General features: G+C 62.0%; 2 protein-coding genes across 5 annotated transcripts in view; both read left to right on the plus strand.

Moving 5' to 3' along the window:
- Positions 1–3207: 3207 nt before the first annotated feature.
- On the plus strand, positions 3208–12370 carry AK1 (adenylate kinase 1). Of its 4 annotated transcripts, none has more exons than XM_084899714.1 (7): positions 3208–3325; positions 6958–6996; positions 8507–8542; positions 8693–8856; positions 9549–9665; positions 11678–11869; positions 12124–12370. In XM_084899714.1, the coding sequence occupies exons 2-7, from the start codon at positions 6990–6992 to the stop codon at positions 12190–12192; spliced, it is 585 nt and encodes a 194-aa protein (XP_084755840.1). In that variant the 5' UTR covers positions 3208–3325; positions 6958–6989; the 3' UTR covers positions 12193–12370. The 4 variants fall into 4 exon arrangements, with proteins under 4 accessions (XP_084755840.1, XP_084755841.1, XP_084755842.1 ...); XM_084899715.1 differs by having other exon boundaries at positions 3227–3316; positions 6955–6996; XM_084899716.1 differs by lacking the exon at positions 3208–3325 and adding an exon at positions 6777–6860.
- Positions 12371–21161: 8791 nt separating this feature from the next.
- The window catches only part of ENG (endoglin), a 31255-nt gene continuing 24439 nt past the window's right edge, over positions 21162–27977 (plus strand). The window contains exon 1 of the mRNA XM_084899696.1: positions 21162–21589. Within this exon, the coding sequence (XP_084755822.1) occupies positions 21511–21589 (79 nt within the window). The 5' untranslated portion in view covers positions 21162–21510. The remainder of the gene's footprint in view (positions 21590–27977) is intronic.

The following is a 27977-nucleotide window of genomic DNA, read 5'->3' on the forward strand; positions in this document are numbered from 1 at the left end:
ATCCCCCTCACCCCTGTGATCCCCCTCACCCCTGTGTATCCATCCCCCTCACCCCTGTGATCCCCCTCACCCCTGTGTATCCATCCCCCTCACCCCTGTGATCCCCCTCACCCCTGTGATCCCCCTCACCCCTGTGTATCCATCCCCCTCACCCCTGTGATCCCCCTCACCCCTGTGTATCCATCCCCCTCACCCCTGTGATCCCCCTCACCCCTGTGTATCCATCCCCCTCACCCCTGTGATCCCCCTCACCCCTGTGATCCCCCTCACCCCTGTGATCCCCTCACCCCTGTGATCCCCCTCACCCCTGTGTATCCATCCCCCTCACCCCTGTGATCCCCCTCACCCCTGTGATCCCCTCACCCCTGTGTATCCATCCCCCTCACCCCTGTGATTCCCTGCACTCCTGTGTATCCCCCTCACCCCTGTGATCCCCCTCACCCCTGTGATCCCCCTCACCCCTGTGTATCCCCCCTCCTGGGTGACGCCTCCCTCGGCTGCGCGCCCAGCAGGTGCTTCCCGGAGTGGCCGCTCCCCTGCTTCCTGAGACGCTCAGCATCCAGCCAGCCCCGTGCCCCCCTCACCCCCGGTGAGCGCAGAGCGAGGCCGGCCCAGATTCCTCCCGATGGGAGTGCTTCTCTCACCAGCATGTTGTTAAAGTGTTTTTAAAATTGGTCTCATTTTTTACGGTTATGTTTTTAGGGTGTTTAAACATGTTGTAACTTTAGCCGTGCACATGACAGAGAGAGGGAGGGCCTCGCCCAGGCCTGCTCCCTGAGAACAGCTGGGGCTCAGCCTCCCAGGTGCTTCCTCCATGCATTCTGTTGTCGTTCTCTCCTGACTCTCTCTCCCCTCCCCTCCTCCCGTGTTCCCTTCCATCTTCTCCCTTCTTCATTCCCTCTTCCGTCCCTCCCTGCCTCTCTGCCTCTTTCCCACCTTTTTTTCTTTCTTAGGTGAGAGCTGAGAGAAAAAACATCCTGAAACTTTAACATTCCAGGATGGATAGAAAATCCATAGGTCTATGGAAATGAAAGAATTCAAACAGGCACTTAAAATAGGTTTTTACAATGTTTAAATTTACTTTTTTAGTGTGCAAAAACACATGCAATTTACCAGTTAGCCATCTTTACGCATTTATTTTTAAATATATTTTTATTGATTTTTTTACAGAGAGGAAGGGAGAGGGATAGAGAGTTAGAAGCATTGATGAGAGAGAATCATCGACCAGCTGCCTCCTGCACACCACCTATTGTGGATGTGTCCACAATCAAGGTACATGCCCTTGATCGGAATCTAACCCGGGACTTTTCAGTCCGCAGGCCGACGCTCTATTCACTGGGCTAAACCGGTCAGGGCCAGTTAGCCATCTTTAAGAGTGCAGCTCAGTGGCGTTAAGTATGCGCGCATTGCTAATAAACAGCTCCAGGGCGTTTTCATCTTGCAGATCTGAAACCCTGTATCCATTAAACCCAACTCCCACTTCCCCTGCCCCTCAGCCACGAGCCATCCCTCTACTTTCTGTTTCTCTGAACTTGACGACTTAAGTGCCTCCTGTAAGTGGAGTCATACAGAAACTGTCTTTTTGTGACTGGCTTATTCCACTTAGCATAATATCCTCAAGGTGCCTCTGTGTTAAAAGTGTCTTATATACACAATAACAGATGCTTACTGTGTTAAAGAAAAAAAGAAAGCAAGCACGGGAAGCCTTTAAGAACGAGCAAAGTCCCACCTCCCCCTGGGGGTTCATTGCATCACCTTCCAGACGCCACGGCCTGGATCCTCAGAGAACACGTGCCAAGAAAACACCTCGAGGAATGGATGTCACACACGTGACCCTGCGTGTTTAGAACTGTTGGTTGACGTCACCAACTTGCTTTCCCCAGAGGTGGTGCCGTGGTGCTCAGCCCTGGGCAGCTTTGGCGGGGGCCTTTGGAACCACTTTGGAGGCAGACCCTCTGGCCCAGCACCCTGCCCCTCCACAGAGGGGGAAACTGAGGCCCCAGGGTGAAAGGCTCTTGTCTGATGTCACAGGTGGCAGACCTGGGACAGACCCAAGCCTCCTGGTGTCTAGGCTGCTGCTGTTGCTAAGAAACTGCCCGCCAAAAATGGTGTTTCTCTCCCTCTCTCTCTCTCTCTCTCTCTCTCTCTCTCTCCCTCTCTCTCTCTCTCTCTCTCTCTCTCTCTCTCTCTCTCTCCCCAAATTCTAAGTGTCGCCCACCCCATGACCTGGGGCTGCTGCTTTCAAGGTTGTGGTGTGTCTAGAGTCAATCCCCGAGGCCCAAGCTCCATGGTCCCGGTCCCGCTACGTTTGTGAGCGCCTACTACGCGTCAGTCCCGTGGGTAAACGTTCCTTTCCACTGGGGACTCGGGCAGCAAGCTGGTTTGCAGCGGGAACTCACTGTCCTCCGTGCTTGAGGATTGGCAGACATGGCCCAGTCCCGGGTTCTCTCTGCCCAGCACCAGGCTCGTCCTGGGCGCTGTTACTCTCAGGGCCATCCGTCCCGGCCCCCACCCGCATCAGCACCCTGAATGGCCCGCATCCTCCTTGGGAGCTGCCAGCAGGGCTGGGTCTTCAATAATCTGGAAAGGATGGAGAGGGCTCTGTGGATGGCCTTTGGGGTCCCAGAGGCCTTCCTGGAACCCCTTCCAGAAAGGGAGGCGGCATCCCAGGGCCTCCGGGCGGTCCGAGGAGGGGCCGGGACTGGGGTGGCCAGCCAAGCCCCAGAACCCAGGCCTCAGCCCTCCCCTCCCTGCTCTGGCCTCTCCCTGCAGCCAATTTGCTGCGGGATTTTGTGCAAAGAGCCACGCCTCCCCGGGCCTCAGTTTCCCCGGCTGTCACATGGGCAGCCTAGTGCCACCCCCTGGAGGGTGTGGGCACGGCGGAGGTCACAGGGAGTGGAAACCCCGGGAACAGCTCTGTGGGGGGAGTGCCCTCCGCGCGCGGGGCGCAGGGTGCAGGGCGCCCGGCTCGCTCCGCTCTGGCTCCCATCGGGGCTCCCCTCCATGGGGCTCCCCTCCATCGGGCTCCCTTCCCATCGGGGCCCCCCTCCATCGGGCTCCCCTCCATGGGGCTCCCCTCCATCGGGCCCCCCTCCATCGGGCCCCCCTCCATGGGGCTCCCCTCCATGGGGCCCCCCTCCGTGGGGCTCCCTCCGTCCAGCCCGCTCCCTCCCGCTCCCCCTCCCGCGCGGAGCGGCTCCCGGCATGCCGCGCGCTGACAGCCTTATAAATAGGCGCCTGTGCGGGCGGCGGCGGCGAGGACGGGCAGGGCACGCACCGCCCCGGCGCCCCCCGCACCCGCACCCGCACCCGCACCCGCACCCAGGTCAGTGGGCGCCCGTGTGTGTGTCTGTGTCTGCGCGGGGGGAGCCGCCGCGGGGAGCGGGCGGCGCAGGCACCGGGGTGCGCCCGGCCGGCGCCGGGGTGTCCTGGGGACTTGGGGGCTCCGTGTGTGCCCCCCGCTGTGCCCTGTGCCCTGTGCCGCCTGCCCGGCTGCATCCCCGGACTCTGCGCTGGGGGGTGCGAGCTTCTGTGTGTGTGTGTGTGTGTGTGTGTGTGTGTGTGTGTGCAGCCCTTCCCCGCCTCTCAGACAGTCACCCTTTGTGCAGCCCGCACCCCTGGGGCTCCAGGCTCCGTCCTTGGCGTGTCCCCGCTGGGGCCCGGGAGGGGGGCTGTGACCTGACTCCCCGCCCCGAGGGCCTGGGAGGGGCGGCCTGTGCGATTGGTGGAGCTGTCCCGTCACTGTCCCTGGGAGTGCCCGCACAGGAGGCCCGGAGGCTGGCCCCTCCTGAGCCTCGGAGAGGGCAGGGGCCTGGGGGAGCCCGGAGGCAGCACAGGGGCAGTCCTGCTGAGCTACCCGCTCAGGGCTCCTCAGCGGCGCTGGGACAGGGCCAGGGGGCAGGCCCAGAGAGGGACACCGCTGCCCAAGGTCACACAGCCAGGGCTGGGGCTGGGACTGAGCCCTCGTTGGTTGCCAGCCACCAGCAAGGCTGCTCTTGGCCAGCAGACGGGAGACCTTGGTCTCGCCCTGGACCTGCCTTGGGAGGATGGAGGTCAAGTCTCTGCCCCTTCGGCCCCGGCTCCCCAGACCCCGTGGCTGGCCACCCGGTTACAGACGGAGTCCCTGCGGCCCTGACCCAGGGGCCCCTGAGACCGGGTGCTGAGCCCGTAACCCAACTCCGTCCCGGACCCCTGGCCTCCCGGGCCTCCTCAGGGCCCAGGCTATTTTGGACCAAGGAGGTGGCAGGTTCCAGCAGGACAGTGGGGCTTGGGTTACTGGGAGGGGCGGGGCAGGAGGGGTCATGCAGGCTGTTCCCGGCCTCGGGACCCCCTCCCCCACCAGCTCTGGGCAGTGCTGGCAGCTGCTGCCCTCCTTCAGCGTGCTCGGCGGGAGGAGGCTAACACGTGCCCCACAGGCGGCTGCTTAAGGACCTACTGGGTGCCAGGCCCGGAGCGGCAGGAAATGCAGGCCTGGGCGGGAACCTGGCCAGGCCCTGGAGCCAGTCTGTCTTCTCCAAGCCTCAGTTCCCTCCCAGGAGGGCCCTGAGGACGGAGTGAGGCCCCCGGCCCCTCACCAGCCCGGCCGGGCCCAGGCTGGTGGGGAGCACAGGCCTCACTACAACACAGAGGTCCAGTACAGCGTGGTGCGTGGTGCGTGGTGTGTGGTGTGTGGTGTGTGGTGTGGTGTGTGGTGTGGTGTGGTGTGGTGTGGTATGTGGTATGGTGTGTGGTGTGGTGTGGTGTGTGGTGTGGTGTGGTGTGGTGTGGTGTGTGGTGTGTGGTGTGGTGTGTGGTGTGTGTGTGTGCTGTGTGGTGTGGTGTGTGGCGTGGTGTGTGCTGTGTGGTGTGGTGTGTGGTGTGGTGTGGTGTGGTGTGTGCTGTGTGGTGTGGTGTGTGGTGTGTGGTGTGTGGTGTGTGGTGTGTGGTGTGTGGTGTGGTGTGTGGTGTGGTGTGTGCTGTGTGGTGTGTGGTGTGTGGTGTGTGGTATGTGGTGTGGTGTGTGGTGTGGTGTGGTGTGTGGTGTGGTGTGTGGTGTGTGGTGTGGTGTGTGCTGTGCTGTGTGCTGTGGTGTGTGGTGTGTGGTGTGTGGTGTGGTGTGTGGTGTGGTGTGTGCTGTGTGGTGTGTGGTGTGGTATGTGGTATGGTGTGTGGTGTGGTGTGTGGTGTGGTGTGGTGTGGTGTGGTGTGTGGTGTGTGGTGTGGGGTGTGGGGTGGTGTGTGGGGTGTGGTGTGGGGTGTGGTGTGGTGTGTGCTGTGTGGTGTGTGGTGTGGTGTGGTGTGTGGTGTGTGGTGTGGTGTGGTGTGGTGTGGTGTGTGGTGTGTGGTGTGGTGTGGTGTGGTGTGTGGTGTGTGGTGTGGTGTGTGGTGTGGTGTGTGGTGTGTGGTGTGGTGTGTGCTGTGTGGTGTGTGGTGTGTGGTGTGTGGTATGTGGTGTGGTGTGTGGTGTGTGGTGTGGTGTGTGGTGTGGTGTGTGGTGTGTGGTGTGGTGTGTGCTGTGGTGTGTGCTGTGGTGTGTGGTGTGTGGTGTGTGGTGTGTGGTGTGGTGTGTGGTGTGGTGTGTGCTGTGTGGTGTGTGGTGTGTGGTGTGGTATGTGGTATGGTGTGTGGTGTGGTGTGTGGTGTGGTGTGGTGTGGTGTGGTGTGTGGTGTGTGGTGTGGGGTGTGGGGTGGTGTGTGGGGTGTGGTGTGGGGTGTGGTGTGGTGTGGTGTGTGGTGTGTGGTGTGTGTGGTGTGGTGTGTGGTGTGTGATGCCAGGGAAGTTCAGAGGAGGTGCCTGTCAGTGTAGGAGTGGAGGGTAGAGTCCAGGAAGGCTTCCTGAAGGAGGTGACACCTGAAGTGAGTCCTAAACATTAACACCTTAGGGAAAGGCGCCGGGCCTTGGGAGCTCCTGTCCCCGCAGCATGAGCTGGGCCTGGAGGGGGGACACGGCCATGGTGGGGGAGGGAGCTCGGGGTAAGCAGCAGCTGATAAAGTTGCAGAGGTTGCGGGGGGAAGGGGATTATTTTGGGAGCTGAGTGGCCGCACAGGGAAGGGTCGTAAGCAGCAGAGGATTGGTCTTTGGCTGGTGGGGAAATCCTGCGGGTGGGCTGGTGGGCATGGAGGTTGGTGTGGCCCCTGCTTGGAGCAAAGAGGTGGCGGGAGGACAGATCAGAGAGAGGCTCAGGAGCAAGAGGGAGGGCCGTGCTTATGGGGGGTGGAGGAGGGGGAGGAGGGCTTCTCCCTGGGACACAGGCGGGCTGGCAGCTGGCAGGGTGTCCGAAGCTGGGCTGGCTGGGCAGGATGGAGGGTCCCGGGACCCTGGAGCCAATAGTGAGAGGGGAGAGTGGGGGTCAGAGGTGAGGTCCCAGCCAGGAGGAACGAGGCCAAGGGCCAAGAGTCAAAGGTCAAGACCAGGTGGCTGTGATGGTGCGGGCGGCCTTGGGGAGGGGGGAGTGTGAGACCACAGGTGCGCGGCAGCGTTCCTGAGGAGGCGGTGGGAGGGGCGGCTGAGGGAGGTCCCTGGGCCGTGGAGGTAGCGTGGGGTCCGGAGGGGTGGGGAAAGAGGGCAATGGAGCGAGGTCCTCCAGGGGTGGTGAGGCGGCAGGGGCCACATGGGGCGGCAGCCCGGGAACCCCTCATTGGAAAACTGCAGGGCTGTTTCTGTGAACCAGCTTCCTCCCTGCGGACTCCCGAGTCCCTCTGAGCGTCCTCTTCCGAACCCAAGCGGAGGGGACGGCAGCTCCGCCCCCCTCCCCGCCCTCCGCCGGGAGTGCCTCCTGGGACCTGGGAGGGAGGGCAGCTCCAGTCAGTCAGTCAGTGGCGGGTGGGGCGGCGGGGGCCGCTGCCCTTGCCCGGTGAGGCGGAAAGAGGGCTTTCCCAAGGTCAGCCGCCTCCCGGGCCTGCGTGCCCCAGCGGCCCTCCGGGGCGGCAGGGCCTGGCACACCTGCGGCTGCGCTCACCGGCCGCCTTGTCTTGCAGAGCGCTGACCCCACGGCCCGGACCTCGGCAGGATGGAAGGTACGGAGCCTCCTCTCTCCCGCTCTCGGCCTGGGGTCCGGGGGCCCATCTGCGAAGGGGTGTGCGTAGGGAGACACCCCGGGAGGGGCTGTCAGACGGGGCCTGCCCGGGAGCTCCCACACCCGCCCCAGCCTCTCCGAGGACATGCCAGCTTCAGGGTTAATTTTAGAAGCGACGGGGCCTCCTGGGCTCTGAGGACCCCACAGCTCACTCCTGCGCTGGTGTTTGTGGAGCTGAGTCCCTGCCTCTCTGGAGAGGGCGGGCCCTGGCGGGGGGTTGGGGGGTGGGGTCGGAGGAGAGGCCCCAGGGGTGCAAGTGCCCCCTCAGCGGTGGAGTCCCCTGTCGGGGGGGGGGGGGGGTGGCCTTGGGCCCTCCAGGCTCCTGTGGGCCCGCCTGGAAGGAGTCAGGGCAGAGAGCCCAGCGGCCTGCCTCCTGGCAGCACCACCGTCCCATCCCTGGCCCCGAGCCTGGGCCTGGGCAGTTCTTAAAGGAGCCCGCCGGCCTGGCTGCAGCCGCCTGGAACCAGTGGCCACCCTTCCACCCCTGGGGCTCTGAGCGTCCCTGCCGCTGGGCTGTGCCCTCCCCCCAACCCCACACCCAGGCTGTGCCCAGCACACGGGCCGGAAGCCGGGGAAGCCGAGAGAAGTCCTGACAGCTCCCCTGGCCCTCGGCCCGGGAGGCCCCGGGGGCTTTGAGCTCACCTCCTCACTGGACGGGGGGAGGGGGGGAAGCGGGGGGCGAAACAGGGGACCAGAAAGGGGCGGGACCTCTCCCCTCCAGCCTCGCCTCGTCTCCCCCCCCCCACCCCCTGCAGCGAAGGGAAGGCAGCAGCTGGGAAGGGGCCGGCTTCCAGTTCACCTTCTGGCAGCCCTAGAGCGGGCCCTGCCTCTCCAGGCCTCAGTTTCCCCTGTGGGCGGGGCTGTGGCGCTGCTGAGCCCTCAGGGTGGCGAGGCAGAGGCTGAGATGGAAGCTGGCCGCCCTCTTCGGGCGAGGTTCCATGTGCCCACCACAGCCTCCTCCCCGGCAACCGTCTCCCGGGCAACATATGTTGTGGTTGCCAGCTCCACACTGGTACCGCCCGGGGAAGGCGGGCAATGGGCAGGCCCAGGGCCGGGGCGGGGAAGGGCAGGGACACGGCAGAACGGGACCATGGGTGCCTGCTGCTCCTCGAAAAAAACCCGCAGCCAGGAGGACTCCAAGGCCAGAGGTGACCGCGGCTGCCCCCCAGCCTCCCACGGGCCGGGGGTGACTGAGCCCTCAGTCTGACGGCCCATCCTGTGGCCTCCAGGCCTTCGCCCCTGTGGTCCCTCTGCCCGGGCCGCCCTCTGTCCCCGGCCTGTCCGGTCCCTGAGCTTCCCTCGCCGCCAGCACCCCCTCTGGGCTGGGGCGGTCTGCCTCCCGGAGTGAGCTGTGTGTCCCTCCGCTCGGGCCAGCGCAGGCCGGGTCAGAGGCCCCCCCGCCCCCTCCATGGGAGGTGCGAGTGCCTGAGCTCTGCCCCTCTGTCCCACAGAGAAGCTGAAGAAAACCAAGATCATCTTCGTGGTGGGTGAGTCCGGGCGGGGGGCTGGCACCCGCGGGGGCTCGGTGGGAGCCGGGCCGGGGCGGCACCCGGGCTCTGCCCTCCTGCGCTGGGTGACCGGGGGCCCCGTCCCCGCGGAGGACACGCCTCCGGGCTCTGAACGGCGGGCGCTTGCAGGCGGGCCTGGCTCGGGGAAGGGCACCCAGTGTGAGAAGATCGTCCAGAAGTACGGCTACACCCACCTGTCCACCGGGGACCTCCTGCGGGCCGAGGTCAGCTCGGGCTCGGCCCGGGGCAAGATGCTGTCGGAGATCATGGAGAAGGGGCAGCTGGTGCCGCTGGTGAGTGGGCCCCGCGGGGGCGGGGGTGAGGGTGGCCCTGGGTGGGCGCCAGCCGGCACAGCCCATGTCACACTGGCAGGCGGGCCAGGACCGTCCCTGGCTCCGACCCCGTCTGTGCCCCATTGCCCTGGGCACAGACTTTCTCCCAGAGCCTCCGGTCTCTGACCTGCAGACCCCTCCCCCCTCCCACCTCCCGGCCTTTCTGTCCCCGCAAACCCACAGACTCCTCCCGCCCGGCGTGTGTTTCCTCCTCAGCTCTCAGGCCTCCTGGTTCATCAGCTTTGGGCTAAGACCCCTCCCCCTAACTTATTCCCCAGTAGCCCTTCCTTGGCCCACACAGCCGCTGTCAGCCTGGAGGTTGGTACCCTGTTTCCCCGAAAATAAGACAGAGTCTTATATTAATTTTCTCTCCCAAAGTTGCGCTAGGTCTTATTTTCGGAGGATGTCTTATCTTCGGGGAAACAGGGTAATCGGTTTCCTGAGGGCAGGGAAGGCCTGCTCTCCACCGCGGTGTCCCCTGGGCCCAGCTGAACGCCATCGGCTCCCGGCTCCGAGGCCTGGGCTGGTTCGGGAGAGTGCACAGGGCGGCTGGGCTGTGGGGCAGCGCACACCGGGGGGACACACACACACACACACACACACACACACACACGTGGGGCTCACGGCCCCTCCTGCTGGTGCTGTGCCCGCAGGAGACCGTGCTGGATATGCTCCGAGACGCCATGATGGCCGTGCTGGAAACTTCCAAAGGCTTCCTGATCGATGGCTACCCGCGGGAGGTGCAGCAGGGGGAGGAGTTTGAGCGGAGGGTAAGGCACAGCCTGGCGGACGGCCTTCAGGAGCTGTGACAGGGGCCGTCCGGCCGAGGCTGCTGTGATGTGGGGGGAGGGAGGGAGGTTGTGGGTGATGGGAGGTGGGGAAGGAGGGAGCCAGGAAAGAACGTTCTGGGATTCTTTCTAGAAGCCCAGAAGGAGAATTCTAGAACAACGGGAAGCACCAGGCTGAGGAGGCCAGGCTCAGGTTCCAGCCCACCTGCTGGGGGCCTTGGGCTGCCATTCTGCCTCTCTGAACCTCAGTGTTCCCATCTGCAAAGTGGGGATGGGCAGGGCACAGCTGCCGTGTGGGGCAGCATGAGGATTAGAGGGAATGCACTCTGCAGTGTGGGGCTTGGCACCTGTGAGCACAGGGTCGGAGGGGCAGGGAACAGCACGGACAGGCTGGAAGGGCCAGGCTCGTGCAGAGAGAACAGAGCTGTTGGAGAGGGGAACTGGGGGTGATGTGGGAGAGGGAGGCTCGGGCTGGCTGGAGGCTTCGGATGCCCGGGAGGAGAGTCCAGTCTCCTTCCAGGGGCCAGCGGGCATCTGGCTGGAGAGAGCGGGCCATTAAGGGGACACGGGGGTTCGGGAGGGGGGCTTCTTGGCAGAGGACTCCTTCCAGGCCTCGCAAGGAGGATGGGCATCCCAGTGGGCTGGACCAGACCCTCATCCCCACTCCCCGACTCTGTGGGACAGGGGCCTTAGGCTTCCATAGCTTGAGCCACACCCAGGGGCGGGATATTGTGTTTCCTGCCCTCTAACTGGCTGCAAGACCTCAGGGAAGTGTCTACCCTGACCTGGGCCTCAGTTTCCCTATCTGTGAAATGGGGGTTGGCTGGGCTTCCTTCAAAGACTGGGAGGCCATGAGCCGAGGCACCAGCGGTGTGACGGCACCTCTGGCCCTCAGAGCCACGTCTAGAAACTGGGGTTCGTGCGAGTTCTGTCCCCCCTGGGGCTGTTGTGGGTGTTGGCGTGGGCGCCTGGCTCTGCACGGGGGGGGGGGGGGGGGGGGGGGGGGGGGGGCCGGCACCTGGTGTGTTTTTTAACTCAGGCCACCAGGGGGCGCCAGGCCCTCACCCACGGAGGATGGTCAGCCTCCTTTCCTCTTGCCCTTCCCAGTCTTCCTGGCGATGAAACCCGCCTTCCAGTGACAGTGACATTGTTCAGAGCCTCCCAGGGCTCAGGTGCCCCTCACCCCCTCCCTCAGCCCTGGCTCCTCCGTCCAGTCCTTATCCAGGCCTGCGGGCCTCAGGCCAGGCCGGGAGAGGGATGTGAGGTAAATAACCAGAGGTGCCGAAACCGGTTTGGCTCAGTGGATGGAGCGTCAGCCTGCGGACTGAGGGGTCCCGGGTTCGATTCCGGTCAAGGGCATGTACATTGGTTGTGGGCACGTCCCCAGTGGCATGTGTGCAGGAGGCAGCTGGTCGATGTTTCTCTCGCATCGATGTTTCTAGCTTTCTATCCCTCTCCCTTCCTCTCTGTAAAAAATCAATAAAATATATATTTAAAAAAAAAAAAATAACCAGAGGCCCTCGAGGGCCAAAGGAAGGCCTGGGAGAGCAGGTCCCAGGGGGCGGGCATGGCATCAGGAGAAGCTGCGCCAGAGGAATGAGGTTTTAGGTGGAATCTGAAGGTGAGCACTCGGCCTTGAGGGAAAAGTCTCCGGGGAGGTTTCTACCCTGAGCCACGGCCTGGCCCCCGAGGAGGAGACTCGGTCAGCGTGGCTGACGCAGGAGAGCAGAGGAGTGAGCAGCACGCGCTGAGGAGGGGGACAGGGCCCAGGCACAGGCCCTCCAGGCCGGGGAAGGACTTGTGTTTCCTCCCCAGGGCACTGGGGAGCCATGGGAGGTGTGAGCAGGGGACGGGCGGAGCGGACTGGTCAGGAAGGTCTGTGGGGCTGCCGTGAATGTCCGAGTGGATCTCGGGGGCCGCAGAAGTGGGAGGATTGGGAGGAGGTGGCCTCGGGTGGGCAGGAAGGGGCCCTGTGACCGGTGCCCTGCCCGCAGATCGGACAGCCCACGCTGCTGCTGTACGTGGACGCAGGCGCCGAGACCATGACCAAGCGGCTCCTCAAGCGGGGAGAGACCAGCGGCCGCGTGGACGACAACGAGGAGACCATCAAGAAGCGGCTGGACACCTACTACAAGGCCACGGAGCCCGTCATCACCTTCTACGAGAAGCGCGGCATCGTGCGCAAGGTGCGCCCCCTGCAGGCCGAGGGGGGCTAGGACTCCTTTTTTTTGTTTTTTTAATTTTTCTCCTGGGTTGGCCTCAGATTGCTGTGACCTTGGGCGAGCCGTCCTGCCTGGGCCTTGGCTTCCCCACCGGTTTGAGGAAGGGCTCTGCCCGCTGTGGCTGGCCTCCCGGCCCAGGCCTGGCCTCGGGGTGGGGCCTGCCACGACGGGGTCCGCCAAGCCCAGGGCGTCTCCGCTCACCACCCGTCTCCCCGCAGGTCAACGCCGAAGGCTCCGTGGACAGCGTCTTCGCCCAGGTCTGCACCCACCTGGATGCCCTCAAGTAGCAACGCCGCCCGCAGGAGCCCCCTCCGCAGCTCGGAGCCCGGCCCCACCCCTGTCCTGACTCGGGAGCCCTGGCCTGGGCTCAGCGCCTCCACCCTCCCGCCCGGCGGGAGCACAGACAGAGGAAGCCACCTTATCCTGTTTTCACGGACAGCTGAGCACTAAAGGAATTTCCGAGGACATTCGGCTTCACTCCTTTTTCTTCGCTTCCATCGGGGTTGATTTGTGTCGGAGGGCCGCCCGGCCTTGAGTCCCCAGCCCCTCTTCCTCCCCAGCCCCTCGGTCCCCCGCCCCGAACCCCCCTCAGCCGGCCGCTCCTCCCGGCTCTGGTGGGAGGCCCAGGAGCTGCCTTATGCAGGGCATGCCGGGCCGGGCTGGGCCAGGCCTGGGGACCCAGCATGCCCGGGGCAGGGTCCTTGCTCTGCGGGACTGGTGGTCGGGCAGAGCTGGGCCCGGCCTGGGCTCCTCTGCACCCTCGCTGCATGGCCGTGGCCCTGACCCCTCATCTCTCTGAGCCTGTTTTCTGTGCCTGACTCCTGCTGGGGACCGAGCTCTTGCATGCAGCCAGGCCATGGGCTGTGGGGTCTTCCTGGGCAGTGGGGGTGGGGGTGGGAGTGGGGGAGGGGCTCCCTGGTCTGTGGTGGCACAGAGTGGCCGGCCAAGAGGGCGGTGAGTTGCCAGAAGCCCCGAGGCCTGCGGGCTGGCCCTGAGGGTCACGGTCGCCAGCGCCTCCCTGAGGAGGTGAGGTCTGAGGGCCTCCCACCCTGTGGCCCCGGGCAGGTCACAGCCTGTCCTTTCTCAGCTGCTTCAAGGTTCACATCAGGCTCAGTGCCCGCCCCCGCCGCCCCCAGCCCCCAGGTCAGGGCGGGAACACACTGAGCCGAGGGTGTGGATGGGTGACCCAGCTGTGGCGCTGAGCCTGGGGCAGCCTCGGGACGGGCCAGGCCTGGTGCTGTGGGGAGAAGGTCTTCCCTCCCTGTCCTCTCGCTCTGACCTGGTCTGGCGAGCGGCTCCATCGGTGCTCACGGCCTCACCCCGCCCGGCCCGGAGGCTCCCGAGAGCCGGGTGAGGGCGGCGGGCGGCACAGCTGCGGCTGGTCCCCGTTCACACCAGTTATTCACAGTTTCCTTTGAAATAAAGGTTTTCAAGTTGTAAAAGGTGGGTCTATTGAAAGAAGAACACGGAACACATAAATGGTGATGGAGGGGAGAGAGAAGGCAGGCAGCGTGCAGGGTGAGCAGCCAGTCTGGGGGGGGGGGGGCTCCCTGCAGCCGCTCTCTGTTCCCCACACCCGCCCGGGGTGCGGGGGAGCCCCCACTCAGTGACCTCCCACCTGGGGGTCCATGTCACGTCTGTCAAACTGGCCCATGCACACTCACACGCACACACACACATACACACACATGCTCCCACTAAAACACACACACACACACACACGCTCCCACTCACACGTGCACACACACATACACATACACGCTCCCACTCAAACACACACACACACACACACACACACGCTCCCACTCACACGTGCACAGACACATACACACACACATACACATACACACACGCTCCCACTCAAACACACACACACACACACACATACACACTCACACATACACATACACACACGCATACACACACGCACATGCTCTCACTCACACGCACCTGCCCTTCATCCCGGGGCTGTCTGAGGACCCACGTGGGGTGAGTGGGAGAACAAGCCAGGCCAGAGATCGTAACGAGCCAGGGAAATCCACTGTCAACATCATCATCAACAGAATCACCTGGTTCACTTAAAAAAGGCCTGGGAATGGGGGAGAGAGAGTGTTAAATACGTACACAGATAATAATTTAATAAAAAAAAAAAAAAAAGAAAGGTAAAAAAAAAAAGAAAAGGGCCTGGGAAACTTAAAGAAAACAAACAGTTTTACAAGCTCCAGTCACAGTTCCCCAGGCGTGGCCGTTAACCTTCCTCGGAGGGTCTCCTTCGATGTGGGCTCCGCGCACACAGCTCCAAGGGCCCCGGCAGCAGGTTCCTGGACCTGGAGCTCCGGGGGGGGGGGGGGGGGCCCTCAGGGTGCCCAGGAGTTCACTTCGCCACGTGACCGAGGGCGTGGGAGGGCAGAGGGCACGGCCTGCGGAGCTGCGGAGGGTGAGAGGACCCTGAGTGAGGGGCGGGCTGGGGCGTTAGCGGGGCCTGGAAGGCAGGCCAGAGGGGGTCCTAGCTGGAGCAAGCTTGGCGGGTGACAGAAGCCACGCTGGCAGGGCCTCGATGCCAGCCCAGGCATCCAGCTTTTCCCCAGAGGGCAATGGGAGGCTCAGAAAGGTTTGTTTTTAATAAATCTTTTCAGACAAAATGTGAGGAACTGATATACCGAACACCCATACACCATCACCAGCATTGAGGAGTGGTTAACACTCTTCCCTGCTTCCTTCACGGCTGGTTCATTGTTGTCCCACGATGTTAAAGCAGGTCACAGACAGGAAAACAGTCTGCCCCGAGCGGGGGGCTCAGCGTGACTAACACAGACGGGCATTTTGCTCTACAAGCACAGCTCGGTTTCGATGACCCCGAGTGACACTGATAGCATAGGAGGTCACCAGTCCCCGTGTAACCCCCCCGAGTGTGTCTTTGGGAAAGCCGGGCGGCCATCAGGGCGCCGCGCTGCATCGGGGCCGTCCGCCAGCCTTTAACCTCTGGCCCGCCCCTCTTTGCATGACATTGGCCTGTGAGGGGCCGCCGTCCCCAGAATTCCTCCTCCCAGTCGGGTCCCAGCTTCCTGGTGGTGCTGCTGGACTCGTTCCTCCGTTGCCCGCGTTTCCTGTGCCTGAGGTCAGTGCGCAGGCTTCGGAGGTTCAGGGTCAGCCTCTGGGACCAGAATACCGAAAAGGCGGAGCTCACACAGGGTTTTATTTTTTTATTTATTTTTAAAATATATTTTATTGATTTTTTACAGAGAGGAAGGGAGAGGGATAGAGAGTTAGGAACATGGATGAGAGAGAATCATCGATCAGCTGCCCCCTGCACACCCCCTCCTGGGGATGTGCCCGCAACCAAGGTACATGCCCTTGACCGGAATCGAACCTGGGACCCTTCAGTCCGAAGGCCGATGCTCTATCCACTGAGCCAAACCAGTCAGGGCATCACAAAGAGTTTTAACACCAGGCAGGACAGGCAGATGGGCAGCTCTGGCTTTCATTGCACAGGAGTCTCCCAGGGCCTGGTGACAAAGCTGCTTCGGAGGCCGCGGGTGGGTTTGGGTGGTGAGGCCGGGCCGGGCTGCTGGTCCGAGGCCCACGCTAGGCAGCTCAGCTCCGAGCGGCGGGGGCGGGGAGGGGAGGAAGGGCGGGGAGGAGGGGCACCGCTAAGGTCAGCGTGTGCTCATCCCCTACTGGTGGGCCGAGGGGTGGGCGTGGTGGCGGATCCGGGACAGCCGATGCCGTCATAGCCTGCATGTCTCCAGCGGCACGCCAGGAAACGCCGGTCCCAAGGTGCCGGAACATTCTAGCCCGCAGAGGGATGGCCTAGCGCCTCGGTAACCTCAGGGTCTCGGGGAGAGAGTGCGTGCTCCTCCGAGGGCCCTCTGGGGCGGTGGCCTCAGATGCCCCCGCCGGACTGCGCCCCTCAGGCTCGGCCCCCGGGCCCTGGGCCTGGCCGGAGGCGCTGGAGTGGGAGAGGAAGGAAGCGGGAGCAGAAGAGGCCAAGGCTGTCGCCTCCCAGCCTCCAGAGGGGCCTCGAGTAAACAGGAAGGCCTGGCGGCTCCACGGTGGGGGCTCCGAGGGTGGGGCAGAGCCTCCGGACCTGCAGGGCCTGCGCAGGGAGCGCCCGCCGGGCAGCAGACAGAGAGGCCGTGGGGCTCGTCCCCGTCACACAGCGAGGCAGGGGAACGGGGCCGGGCCTCCCTGCCTCTCCTCTGCCCGCCTCCTGGGGTCCCGGGGTGGGGTCTCCTGTCCGTGTTGCCCCCCACGGTTCAGAGGGTGCTGGACGGGTCTCACCTTTGGGGGCCTCAGTTTCCCTTCTTATGAACTCATAGCCCTGACAACTGGCTCAGAGTTCCGAGACTCCTGGCCCAGTGGCGTTCTCCTGCCTTCGCAGTGGCTGCAGGGCCCTCAGACCGGGGGTGGGCTGGCCAGGCAGGCCCCATCCCAGGGGCAGCCGCTGCGGGCCAGCCTCTGGGGAGAGAGCGGACACTGCGGGGCGTGGCTCCTCGGGCACAGAGTCTGCTGGGACCGCTGACTCCTGGGAGCTCCCCATCCTTTTGGGGAGCTGTTCCCCCTCTTCAGAGACCCTGTCCCTGGGCTCAGAGGCCCCCAACACCCACACCTGGGGACTCAGAACCACAGCCTATGTCACCTCCGGCTGAGCAGCCCAGCGGCACGTGCGAAGGCCCAGGGCTGGCCGTGTGCGTGGCACGTTCAGGAGCAGCAGGCAGGCCGTGGCTGCGGCGGGCGGGCGAGGGGGTCCAGCAGAGGGCGAGGCTGGGGAAGGGAGCGGGAGCCTGGCTTTCATGCCGAGATGCCTGCCTGCACGGGGCGCTGAGCAGAGAAGGGATGGAATTCAGGGGGGCAGCCCACAGAACTTGCTTGGGGGTCAGATGCGGGGTGTGTGAGGAAGAGTCAGGTCGCCTCCCGCTCCGGGCTGGAGCGATGGGAGGAGGGAGCTGTCAGTGTCCGAGATGAGCGGCCGAGGCCGGAGCGGCTGGCGGAGAGGGAGCAGAGCCCAGAGCCCAGGTTCGGGCCCAGGAGCCGGGGCCGGCGAGTCCTGGCGGGAACTTCATGTCGGGAACACAGAGTCGGGAGCTGTCAGCGCGTTAGGGCAGTGGACACCGCTGACTGAGGCACCCAGAGCAGTGTTCCTGGGGCGGATGTTGATGTAGCACCAGGCCGTGGAGTCTGGGTGAGGCCCGGGCAGGGCCGGAGAGAAGGTGCTGGGACACACTTTGAATGCCACCATCTCAGGCGTGGCACTGCCCGGTAGGACCTGCAGGTGGGGTGAACCTCACAGAGGGGCCTGAGCTCCATATTTTAAAAAAATATATATATTTTATTGATTTTTTACAGAGAGGAAGGGAGAGGGATAGAGAGAAACATGGATGAGAGAGAATCATCGATCAGCTGCCTCTTGCACGCCCCCTACTGGGGATGTGCCCGCAACCAAGGTACATGCCCTTGACCGGAATCGAACCTGGGACCCTTCAGTCTGCAGGCCGACGCTCTATCCACTGAGCCAAACCGGTTTCGGCCTGTGCTTCAGATCGAAAGAAGGTGGAGCGGGACGGGTGCATGTCACAGGGTGTCCATCGGCTCACAAACCCTGTTTCGGTTACTGAGCCTGAGTCCTGGGCCCTTGGTGTTGTCATGGCCGCGAAGATTTGGGAAAACCTGACGTGGGGGTGAAGGTAGCAGAGTTGGGGGAGGCCCAGGAGCCAAGCGTGAGAGGAGGAGGAGGAACCGGTGAGGAGGCAAGTAAGGCAGCCGGGAGGTGGAAGGAAGGGAAACCAGGACGGAATGTTCTAGAAGCCAAAGGAGGAACGAGACCTAGGTTTTAGGGATCCTCTGCTTTTCCACAGCCCTGCTGCCATGCACACCTGAGCCTCAGTGTCCTCCCCTGTGAAGTGGGGACCTGACAGTCTCAGCTCGTCGAGGCGGCTGCGCGGTGGCACTTGGCATGGGGCCGGGCAAGCGTGGGCATAGAGGAGGATCGCCCGTCCTGGTCCCGGCCCGCAGGCTGCCCTCCCATTGTGCAGACGGAGAAACTGAGGCCCAGGCTGCGAGAGGTCGTGCCTGAGGCCACGCAGGGCAGAGCGGGACACCCTGACTCCCCGCGGGCGCTCCTCCTCCGCCCCGGCCGTCTGCCTGCCCGTGGGGGCCTGACCCCCAGGTGCTCTCTGGCCTGGCTCCCGGCCGGCGCTGGAGCCGGACAGCCGCCGGGGGCCCCTGGGGGCCGCCTGACATTCCTCCGGTGGCCGGGGGCCAGGGTGGACGTGCTCCGTCCCTTCCTGCAGCCCCGGCCTTCCTGCCAGCGGGAGGACGAGGCCAACGAGCGCACCTGCCCGGCTGGGGTCGGGGCCGGGGCCTGGCCGCCGGCCACACGTCTCCCTGGCGTGAGGCATCTGCCCGGCGGGAGCCCGGCGGAAGCAGCTGGCACGCTCCGCGGGGCCGGGAGGGCTGGTGTGGGGTCTGTTTGCGCAGGTGCGGGCCGGGGAGCCACAGGCCGCCCGGAGGGGCCGTGGCCGTGCTCAGCCCGAGGGGCCGCGGGGGGAGGGGCCGCGGGAGAGGGCTGGTCGGGGCCAGGCCTTCGGCTGCAGGGAAGGAGCCAGAGGAAGGAGTCCTCCCCCTCCTCTCCCTCCTCCCTCTCTGGTCCGGGCAGGGCGAGGGGGCCGGGAGAGGAAGATGTGTCCGTCTGCAGAGAGGGTGCATCGGGCTGGGACCTTCCTCAGGGTCTGTCCCCAACTGTGGGACCGAGCGGCCATCAAGCCTTCCGGCGACGGGCCGTCCAGTCTGGGAGCTGGCCCCTTCTCTGGGGAACGGGAGCCAGGCCCCGCGCTCCGTGCCTCAGTTTCCCTAGGCCTCCCTGGGCCCAGGGCCTGCGTTCGATAGCTGTATCTTGAGGGTCAAAGGGTCCTGGGCTCTGTGCTGGGGACACAGCTCTTCAGAGGCATCCAAAGGGAGAGACTCACATAACACGACCCCACCCAGGCGGGGGGTGGTGTGGGTGGCCTCCACTCCACCCCGGGGACCCCAGTCTCCTCCTCCCGCCTCGGGGCCCTGGGGGCAGGCCCAGGCTCTCCTGGGGCTCCTGGAGATGTCCTCTCCCCGGCTGTTTCCTACACGTCCGTGGCCATGTCCGTCCGTGGCCATGTCCGTCTGCAGCCTCTCCTCCTCATGCAGACCCCGCTGGGCCTCGTTCACAGCAGGGGTGGGGGTGGGCTGCACAGGGTGGGGGTGGGCTGCACAGGGTGCAGGGTGGGCTGCACAGGGTGGGGGTGGGCTGCACAGGGTGCAGGGAAGCGGGAGGGCGGGAGGAGGGAAACGGGCTTCCTATGGGATCCCTGCTTCCGCCCAGGTGCCCTGACTCCCACTCTGGACAACCATCCCCCTCGTCCTGTGACGCCCTCAGCCCTGGAGCCTCTGTCCTCACGGTCAGCTCAGGGGGTGGTGGCAGAGAAGGGGTGAGCCTGGAGGGGGCAGCCCTGGGGTCTCTACTCTCCACCCCCGGGGTCCCTCACTTTCCCGGGAGGGAGCCGTGGGCTCCTGTTCGGTGAATGGCTCAGTGGCCCGGCCCCGGGGTGCAGTGAGGACTCGGCGCTGATAAGGTGAACGCCTAGGGCGGGCCTGGTGCGGGAGCGTCCGGCCCCTGGGGCTGGTTAACTGTCCCCGGTCTGGAGCCTGGGGACACCTCCCAGCCGCCCCGTGGTCCCCCTTTCCTTGTGGGGGCCCCTCGCGCTCTGCACCCACAGCGAAGGGCTGAGGACCGGCTTCCTTCAGCGACGCCCTCACCCCTGCAGCCTTCCCGGCCTGCTGGGCGCGGCTGGACCCGGGTCTCCTGTGACCGGGAACCAGCCGGGCGGCTGCAGGCTGGGCGAGCTGGTCTTCCCCAACTCCAGCCCCAGGAGCCACACCCGCCTTCCCTGCCTGTGCCAGCTCCTGGGGGCAGCACGCTCCGCCCGCTCCCCCAGAGGCCCCGGGCCTCCTGCCTGCGCCCCTCCTGGCCCTGGATTTCGCCATCGATCAGGACAGGTATAGAGAGAAGGCCCCTCTGTGGGTCCTGCCAGCTCACACACATCAGGTTTATTTCCTCAAAGCCCAGCCGACCAGCACCTTCAGCTCCATCCGTCCGTCACCCTCCGTGACCCCCTGTGGCCTCTCAGGACAAAGTCCTGGCCCCCTCCCACAGCAGGCCAGAGTCTGCCCCTCCAGGCTTCCCGTCCCCACCACACCCCTGCATGTCCTCCTCACCCCTTTCTGCCACCCCCCCCCCCCAGTCTTTCAAAGGCCGGGCCTCCGTGCCTCCTCCTCCAGGCAGCCCAGGCCGCCTCCTCTGAGCTCCTTTGGGCCTGACCCTAGGTGTTCCCATACCGAGCACCATGACAGGCACAGAGTTGGCACCTGCTGTTTGCAGAACGAACAAGGGACAGTGCTGGGCCCGTCCCCCAGCTCAGGGAGCGCCGCCGAGGAGCACTTCCTGTGTGCCCGGCCCGGGGCTCAGCGACGGAGTGCCTCAGCCTCTGGGAATCTCACACCAGCCTGGCCAGGAAGGCCCTGCCGTGCCCACTTCACAGACGGGGTGACTGAGGCGCAGGGGACTCGTCGGGGCCTCAGCTCCGGGTCAGCAGGGCAGGTTCTGAACCCAGGGCCATCATCAGAGTGTGTCCTTTCCTTGGGGGCTGCCTCTGGTCTCCGGCGGGCTTTCCGCCCATGGCAGGGGGAGTGGGGGTGGGGGGGAGGGGGGCGGGCACCAGTGTGGCTCTCTGGCAGGTCCCCGCTCTCTGAAGCTCCTGTCCCAGCTGCCGTGCCATGCCCTGGGCATGCTGGGCCCGATTCCCGCCGGGAAAACAAGGGAATGACAGCCGCTGTCACGCGACCAGTTCAGCCAGCTTTGCTGCCCGAGGAGATCTGTTGGAATCCCAGCTCCCCGGGCTCTCAGGGCTGTTATCGCATTTCTCTAGAGCAGGTCGGGACCGGTTTCCTCATCTGCGAAATGGGAGCGCTGACCTCACAGCAACAAGCTCCATCTGGAGCGCCTCTGAGGGGCCTGCCTCCTGAGGCTCCCTGGGGGCTATCGGGGTGATTGTTCCCATCTGCCCGGGGCTGCCGGCCAGCCCTGGACCGGTGGATGGGGGGTGGGGTGCTGGGGAGACAAGCCCGAGCCTAGGCCCTCCCAGCCCCACGGCCTCCCCCCTCCCCAGGGCCCCCCACCCAGCGACAAAGCTCAGTGGCACTTCCTCTCCCGCCTGGCAGGCCGCCTGGCCCGGCCCCTCGCTAAGGAAGCGCATTTCCTGCCGCCCTGGGCTGGCTGGATGAGCCAGGAGCTCCCTCCGCGCCGGCCAGACCCCAGCCTCCACCGCCGTCCACAGGAGCCCCGCGGCCCCTTCCCACGCGCCCCTCGGCCCGCGCGCCCCCGGCCGGCCCCGCGCCCCGCGCCCGCTTCTCCTGACCAGCTCGGCCGCCACCCCAGAAGGCTGGAGCAGGGACGCAGCCGCTCCGGCCGCCTGCTCCCTCCGGGTCCCCGCCTGAGCCCACGCCGGCCCCCGCTCCTGCCCGCGGCCCGGCCCCTGGACACCGGATAAGGCCCCGCGCACGGCCCCCCGGCGGACGGCATGGCCCGCAGCACGCTGCCCCCGGCCCTGGCCCTGGCCCTGGCCCTGCTGCTGGCCGCCTGCAGCCTCAGCCCCGCAGGTAGGTGCCGGGACCCGGGCGGGGAGGCCACCTCTGGGCAGCGGAGCTGGCCCGGGGGGTGGACGGCATAAGCAGGTGCTGTGGGTGACCACCCCGCCCGGCGTGGCAGGAGCAGCAACTTCCAGCCCGGAGTCTGGGGCAAACGGAGGTGCGTTCTGTACGGTACCCCCGGCCTCCAGGTTCGGCCTCCAGGCCCGGCCTCCTCCCAGGAAGCCCAGCGGCTTACAGCCCCCGGGGGTCGCTGCCCGCCCCAGGCCTTGCGCCCCCTCGGAGGCCGCGTGGTGGGAGGCAGAGGCCTCACGTGTGGCTCGGGCTCTGGGCTGTGGTTAGTTCCTGGTGTGTGATCTTGGGAAACTGCCCCGGCCTCTGACACAGTGGGGATGATGACGGACTCCCGGCTGCGGGGAGGGCCGTTGGGGCAACGCCTGCAGTGAGGTCTCTCCGTGCGGTTACTATTGCCGTTGTTCTAGGATTAGCCTCAGATCCTCCGCCCTCGCCTTTCCCAGGGCCCCTGAGCCCCCCCCCCCCCCCCCGCCCCGCACCCCTTCTGAGTGGAGGGCTCTCCCGGCCACTGCCCCTGCTCTGCTTCCCCAAAAGCCTGCAGGTGGGGGCGCAGCCCCAGATGAGGGTTTTTGGGGGGATCCTTGGCCCGGGGGCTTTTCCAGGCGGTCCTGACCTCAGCTGCCTTAAACTGACCAGGTGAGGGGCGGTGGGGAGTCTGCACCCACTTACTGTGGACACCCCGTCAGCCACTCCCCGGCATTTCAGACCCCCCAGTCTTTGGTCGCTAAAGTTCTTATCGCTGCCCTGCTGGCATGGCTCAATTGGTTGGGCCTTTGTCCCATGCACGGAGGGTCATGGGTTCGATTCCTAGTCAGGGCACATGGCCAGGTTGCGGGTTCCATGTCCGGTCTCGGTGCCTATGGGAGGCAACTAATCAATCTCTCTCTCTCTCCCCCCTTCCTCTCTGCCTCCCTCCTTTTTCTCTCTCTCTAAAATTAAGAAACATCGCCCTAACTGGTTTGGCTCAGTGGATAGAGCGTTGGCCTGCGGACTGAAGGGTCCCAGGCTCGATTCCGGTCAAGGGCATGTACCTTGGTTGTGGGCACGTCCCCAATAGGGACTGTGCAAGAGGCAGCTGATCGATGTTTCTAACTCTCTATCCCTCTCCCTTCCTCTCTGTAAAAAATCAATTAAAAAATATTTTTTTTATTTTTATTTTTTCCCTCAAGTTTTATTTTAATTCTAAAATATATATTTTTTTAAATTAAGAAACATCTCCTCGGGGGAGCATTCACGTTCTGACCGCTGCCTCCCTGAGAGCCCGAGCCGGAGCCTCAGACGCGCGGTGACTGAGCAGGGATTTGACCCCAGGCCTGTGGCTCCACGGGGCTCCTGCTCCTCACCAGGGGGTACAGCTCCCGGTCACCCTGCAAGACGGCCGCCATTATGGCCCCATTTCCCAGGACGGGACGCGGAGGCTGAGGCCCACCACGCTCACACAGCCGGGCAGCATCCTGCTTGGGCGCCGCTCCGGGAGCTGCCCGCCTCTCTCCCCGCAACCCCCACATTCCTGGCCTCATGACATTCTCTTCCTCTCCGTCAGCAGAGGAAGACCCTGCAGATCCTTGGGGCCGGGTGTTCTAGCATCAAAGGCAGCGGTGTGATGGCAAACAATTAGCAGGGAGGAGGGGGAGGGCCGGCGCTTGTTAATTTCCGTGGCATCCGTGTTCCCACGTGGCTGGTTTCCAGCTACCAGCTCCCCACGCTCAGAGCCGGGCCGAGGTGCCCAGGAGACACCCTTATCTCGGGTTTCCATCACACTCGACTGACACAGATAACCTCCAACGCACAGATAATAGCGACGCAGAGAAAATAATTAGGAAGTAAGACATTTGACATGCAGTGCCTTTTAAAAAACACAATGCATTTCATTGTAAGCTTATAAAATTTTAATTTTAATAATGTTTGACAGCCCGTTGGAAAATCTCTTGATCATTTACCCTTCTGTTCTTGCGAGCAGGTGCTGGCACCTAGTGGTCCCAGGGTCCCAGGGCGTTTCAAACCATCCAGCCCAACTCATGGTCTGGGAACCTGAGGCCCACGGAGGGCAGATGGGGGTCTGGCCAAGGCGTGGAGGGTGACCCCACGCATTCCCATTCAGGCCGGAGGGGGTGCAAATGGGTCTGAACCAGGTCCAGCCTTCTGGGGACACAGCTGGGCAGGATTATCTTGTAATAACCCAGCCTTCAGAGCTCAGGCCTAGAGAAGTGCCTGCCTGGTTCTAGAAAGATGTCCAGTGCCCTGGCAGCTTAACCAGAACTGGATTCCGCCCACATGTCCATCAGCCTGGGCCGCATTAACTGAATTGTCACGTAGTGGGACAGCATGCAGCCGTCGTCAAGAAGAAGCTAGATCTGAGTCTCCACTTTTGTGGACAGGTATCTGGGACGGACTGTCAGGTGCCCAAACAGCAATGATTCGTTTCCGTAAGAATAAGACCGCACTAACGCACAATATGCATAGAGAACCCTGAGGTCCCTGTGATATTTGCTAGGGTTTTCACCTTCCTAAGACACGTGTTTCTGTTAATGTTGGAATTTTTTGTTTTGTTTTGCTTGTTAATCCTCATCTGAGGATATTTTTCCATTGAATTTTAGAGAGATGGGAGGGAGGGGGAGAGACGGAGAGAGAAACACATCAATTGGTTGCCTCCTGCACATGCCCTGAGCGGGGCCGAGGCCCAAGCCTGCAATCCTGCAACCCAGGCACATAATATTGATGGAATGGAACCCAGGACCCTTTAGTCCAGTGTTTCCCAAACTTCTCTCATGATGAGAATCACCTGGTGGAGTTGTTAAAACACAGATTCCTTAATCCCAACTAAGAAGTGCTAAACTAGAATTTTTGGGAACATATAGGTAAAATTGTATACTTAACTAGTGCTCTAAGACAGATTTTATATACAGAGCACTAAGTTAGGTATGCAATTTTACCTATATGTTCCCAAAAATTCTAGTTTAGCACTTCTTAGTTGGGATTCAGGAATCTGTGTTTTAACAACTCCACCAGGTGATTCTCATCATGAGAGAAGTTTGGGAAACACTGCTTTAGTCTGTGGGCCGATACTCTATCCACTGAGCCAAAATGACTAGGGCTGGATGAAATTTTTTTTTTTAAAGAACAAACATGTAGAGATTTTAAAAAGCAACCTAACTATATATTCACTTCCATTTGCTTCTCAAAGGAAGTAGATAAATGTTAGCATGCCGGTGGGTCGCTTACAAGTTTTCCTCTGGTTTTTAAAGGTAATTTTCATGCAAATGGATTAACATGCAGGTGCCTCGTGTACCCTTCCTGTGACCCAGATGTTTCTATGTTGTCATGTGGACGCCATCACCATCCTGTTGTGTTCTGGAATATTCTCTCCCTTAAATGTGCTTTCCATCGTTGACCTAATAAATTCCCTATTGTTGAATATCTAGGTGATTTCCCCTTTGGGGCTAATTATAAATACCACCTCCGTGCACATTTTTGGTACATGCACCTTTTCCTGTATTTTGTAATATTTCACTTGGATAGAGTCCCAGAAGTGAGGGTGCTGGGATTGGTGGCCCGCGTAGGGTGGCCGGGATCAAAGCGTGTTTTCTAAGTGTGGATGAGTGTTCACTGGGGGACAGGCCAGAGGCTGGACTTGGAGGCCCCGTGTGGGGGTCTGGGACTCTCTGGAGAGGGGGCTAGTGACTCAAGACTGAGGCCACAAATATCCATGTCTTAGAGGCTGCATTCTGTGGCAGCTCCCCTTTTTGTTTCTTTCTTTATATTATTATTATTATTTAATCCTCGCCTGAGAAGTTTGTTTGATTTTAGAGAGGGAGGAAAGGAGAGAGAGAAAAATAACATCGATGTGAGAGAGAAACATTGATAGGTTGCCTCCTGTACAGGTGTGGATAGGGATTGAACCTGCAACCTGGGTTTGTGCCCTGAGTGGGAATCGAACCTGTGACCCTTTGGTGCACAAGATGATGCTCCAGCCAACGGAGCAACTCTGGCCAGGGTAGGCAATTTTCCTCTTGCTAGGAGAAAAGGAGGTTGGAAGAGGAGCTGTGAGGCAGGAGAAGTTAGGTCCTGGAGCCAGTGGGGACAGGCCATGAAGACACTCTCGCCGAAACCGGTTTGGCTCAGTGGACAGAGCGTCAGCCTGCGGACTGAGAGGTCCCAGGTTCAATTCTGGTCAAGGCATGTACCTTGGTTGTGGGCACATCCCCAGTAGGGGGTGTGTGGGAGGCAGCTGGTCTTGATGATTCTCTCTCATCGATGTTTCTAACTATCCCTCTCCCTTCCTCTCTGTGAAAAATCAATAAAAAAAATTTATATTTTTAAAAAAGACTCTCTCACCTCAGCCAGACAGATGGTAACACTAAGACCCAGAGGGAATGAGAGACCCATCTCTCAAGCTCACAGCTGGGTCAGTGCTGGGCCCTCTGAGGACAGGCCTGGTCTATTTGCTCAGGTGCCTGAGGGGCAATCTCGGCGAGGGGGAGGGAACCATTTATTTTTCTTTTTTTTACATTTTTTTATTAAATTATTATCTGTGTACATATTTTAACACTGCCCCCCCCCCCCCCATACATACCCGGGAGGGAACCATTTCTGTGTCTACAGGGCACCAGGCAGCTTTGTCTCCAGATCCAGTCTACAGACGAGGACATTGGAGTTCAGGACAAGTGACAGGTCCAGATTTCTTTTTCTTGGTTCTAATATATTTTTATTGATTTCAGGGAGGAAGGGAGAGGGAGAGAGAGAGATAGAAACATCAATGATGAGAGAGAATCATTGGTCGGCTGTCTCCTGCACACCCTCTTCTGGGGATCAAGCCCACAACCCAGGTGCCCTTGACCGGAACCAAACCGGGGACCCTTCAGTCCGCAGCCAGACGCTCTGTCCGCGGAGCCAAACTGGCTTATGGTGACAGGTCCAGATTTCAACCCCAGACTGTCTGCTCCCACAGCTTCCTTTCTCTGCATCTTTTTGTTTTGTTCTGTTTTTCTCTGCACCTGTGGGGGCCTGGTGTGGGGGCCTGGAGAGCGGATTGCCCTGGCTCTGGGCCCTCTCCTCCAAGCTCCAGCCCCGGCGCTGGGCATGCACCCTGCAGGCTGGAGAGGACCTCATTCAGGCCTGAGCTGACGTCAGTGCCTGGGATGGGATGCGGGGAAGGGACAGACAGGAGAGCCCGCATGGATTCAGTGCTCACTGTATGCCAGCTGCTGCTCTGTCATCAGTGTGGTCAGACCTTGTCAAGGTCACAAAAGCCCAACGAAGCAGGCGCTCCTGTCTCCCCATTTTACAGAAGAGGAGACTGGGGCACAGGCCAGTGGAAGCAAACACAGCCCAGATGTGAGCAGCTGGGGCTAGAGCCCTGGGCCTACCCACTGCCCACGCTGCCACTGGGAAGCTAGCTCTCTGCTGCCAGGTCTTCTCATCCTGGGCTTGGGTCCCTTTCCTGTGCCTACAGCGGCCCTCCCACCAAGAACACAGCTGGAGCAGTTCTGGTGAGGAGGTGTTCACCACAGGGTTTTGCAGGATGAGAAGAAGTTGGCTAAGTGGCTGAAACCGGTTTGGCTCAGTGGATAGAGCGTCGGTCTGCGGACTGAAAGGTCCCAGATTCAATTCCAGTCATGGGGCATGTACCTTGGTTGTGTGCACATCCCCAGTAGGAGGTGTGCAGGAGGCAGCTGGTCGATGTTTCTCTCTCATTGATGTTTCTAGCTCTCTATCCCTCTCCCTTCCTCTCTGTAAAAAAATCAGTAAAATATATATTTTTTAAAAAAGATCCTTAACTTAATCACAGCTGCAAAAGCCCTTTAAAAAAAAAAAAAGAAGAAGTTGACTAAGTGGTCAAATGAAAGAAGGCCATTGGTTTGGGAAAGGGCAGGACAAAGGCAATGAACAAAGTCTGTTTGAAGGCAAAGCTCACATCTACCCACTGACTGGGCTTAAGGAATTGTGACCCCAACTGCCAGTGCCTGCTTAGCACCGTGCACACATCCTCTTAACCAGCCTTCTCACCAACCCCATGAGAACAGTATTACGATGGCCATCCCCCTTTTGTAGACAATATATATATATATATATATATATATATATATATATATATATATATATATTGATTTCAGAGAGGAAGGAAGAGGGAGAGAGATGGAAACACCAACGATGAGAGAGAGTCATCGATTGGCTGCCTCCTGCACACTCCCCACTGGGGATCAAACCCTCATCCCGGGCATGTGCCCGTGCCTGGAATTGAACCGTGACCTCCTGATTCATAGGTCAACACTCAACCACTGAGCCACCCCAGCCAGGCCAGGTCCCTGTGCCTTTTAACTCCGCT

This window comes from Pipistrellus hanaki, assembly GCF_964339955.1.
Source record: "Pipistrellus hanaki genome assembly, chromosome: 11".
NCBI lineage: Eukaryota > Metazoa > Chordata > Mammalia > Chiroptera > Vespertilionidae > Pipistrellus > Pipistrellus hanaki.

Excerpts from the sequence above, each read along its gene's own strand:
- AK1 (XM_084899713.1), top strand. The coding sequence starts at position 7,960 with ATGGAAGCTGGCCGCCCTCTTCGGGCGAGGTTCCATGTGCCCACCACA. Across the intron at positions 8,204-8,506 it reads GGAGGACTCCAAGGCCAGAG|AGAAGCTGAAGAAAACCAAG; the intron begins GTGACCGCGGCT and ends TCTGTCCCACAG. Across the intron at positions 9,666-11,677 it reads GGGAGGAGTTTGAGCGGAGG|ATCGGACAGCCCACGCTGCT; the intron begins GTAAGGCACAGC and ends CCCTGCCCGCAG.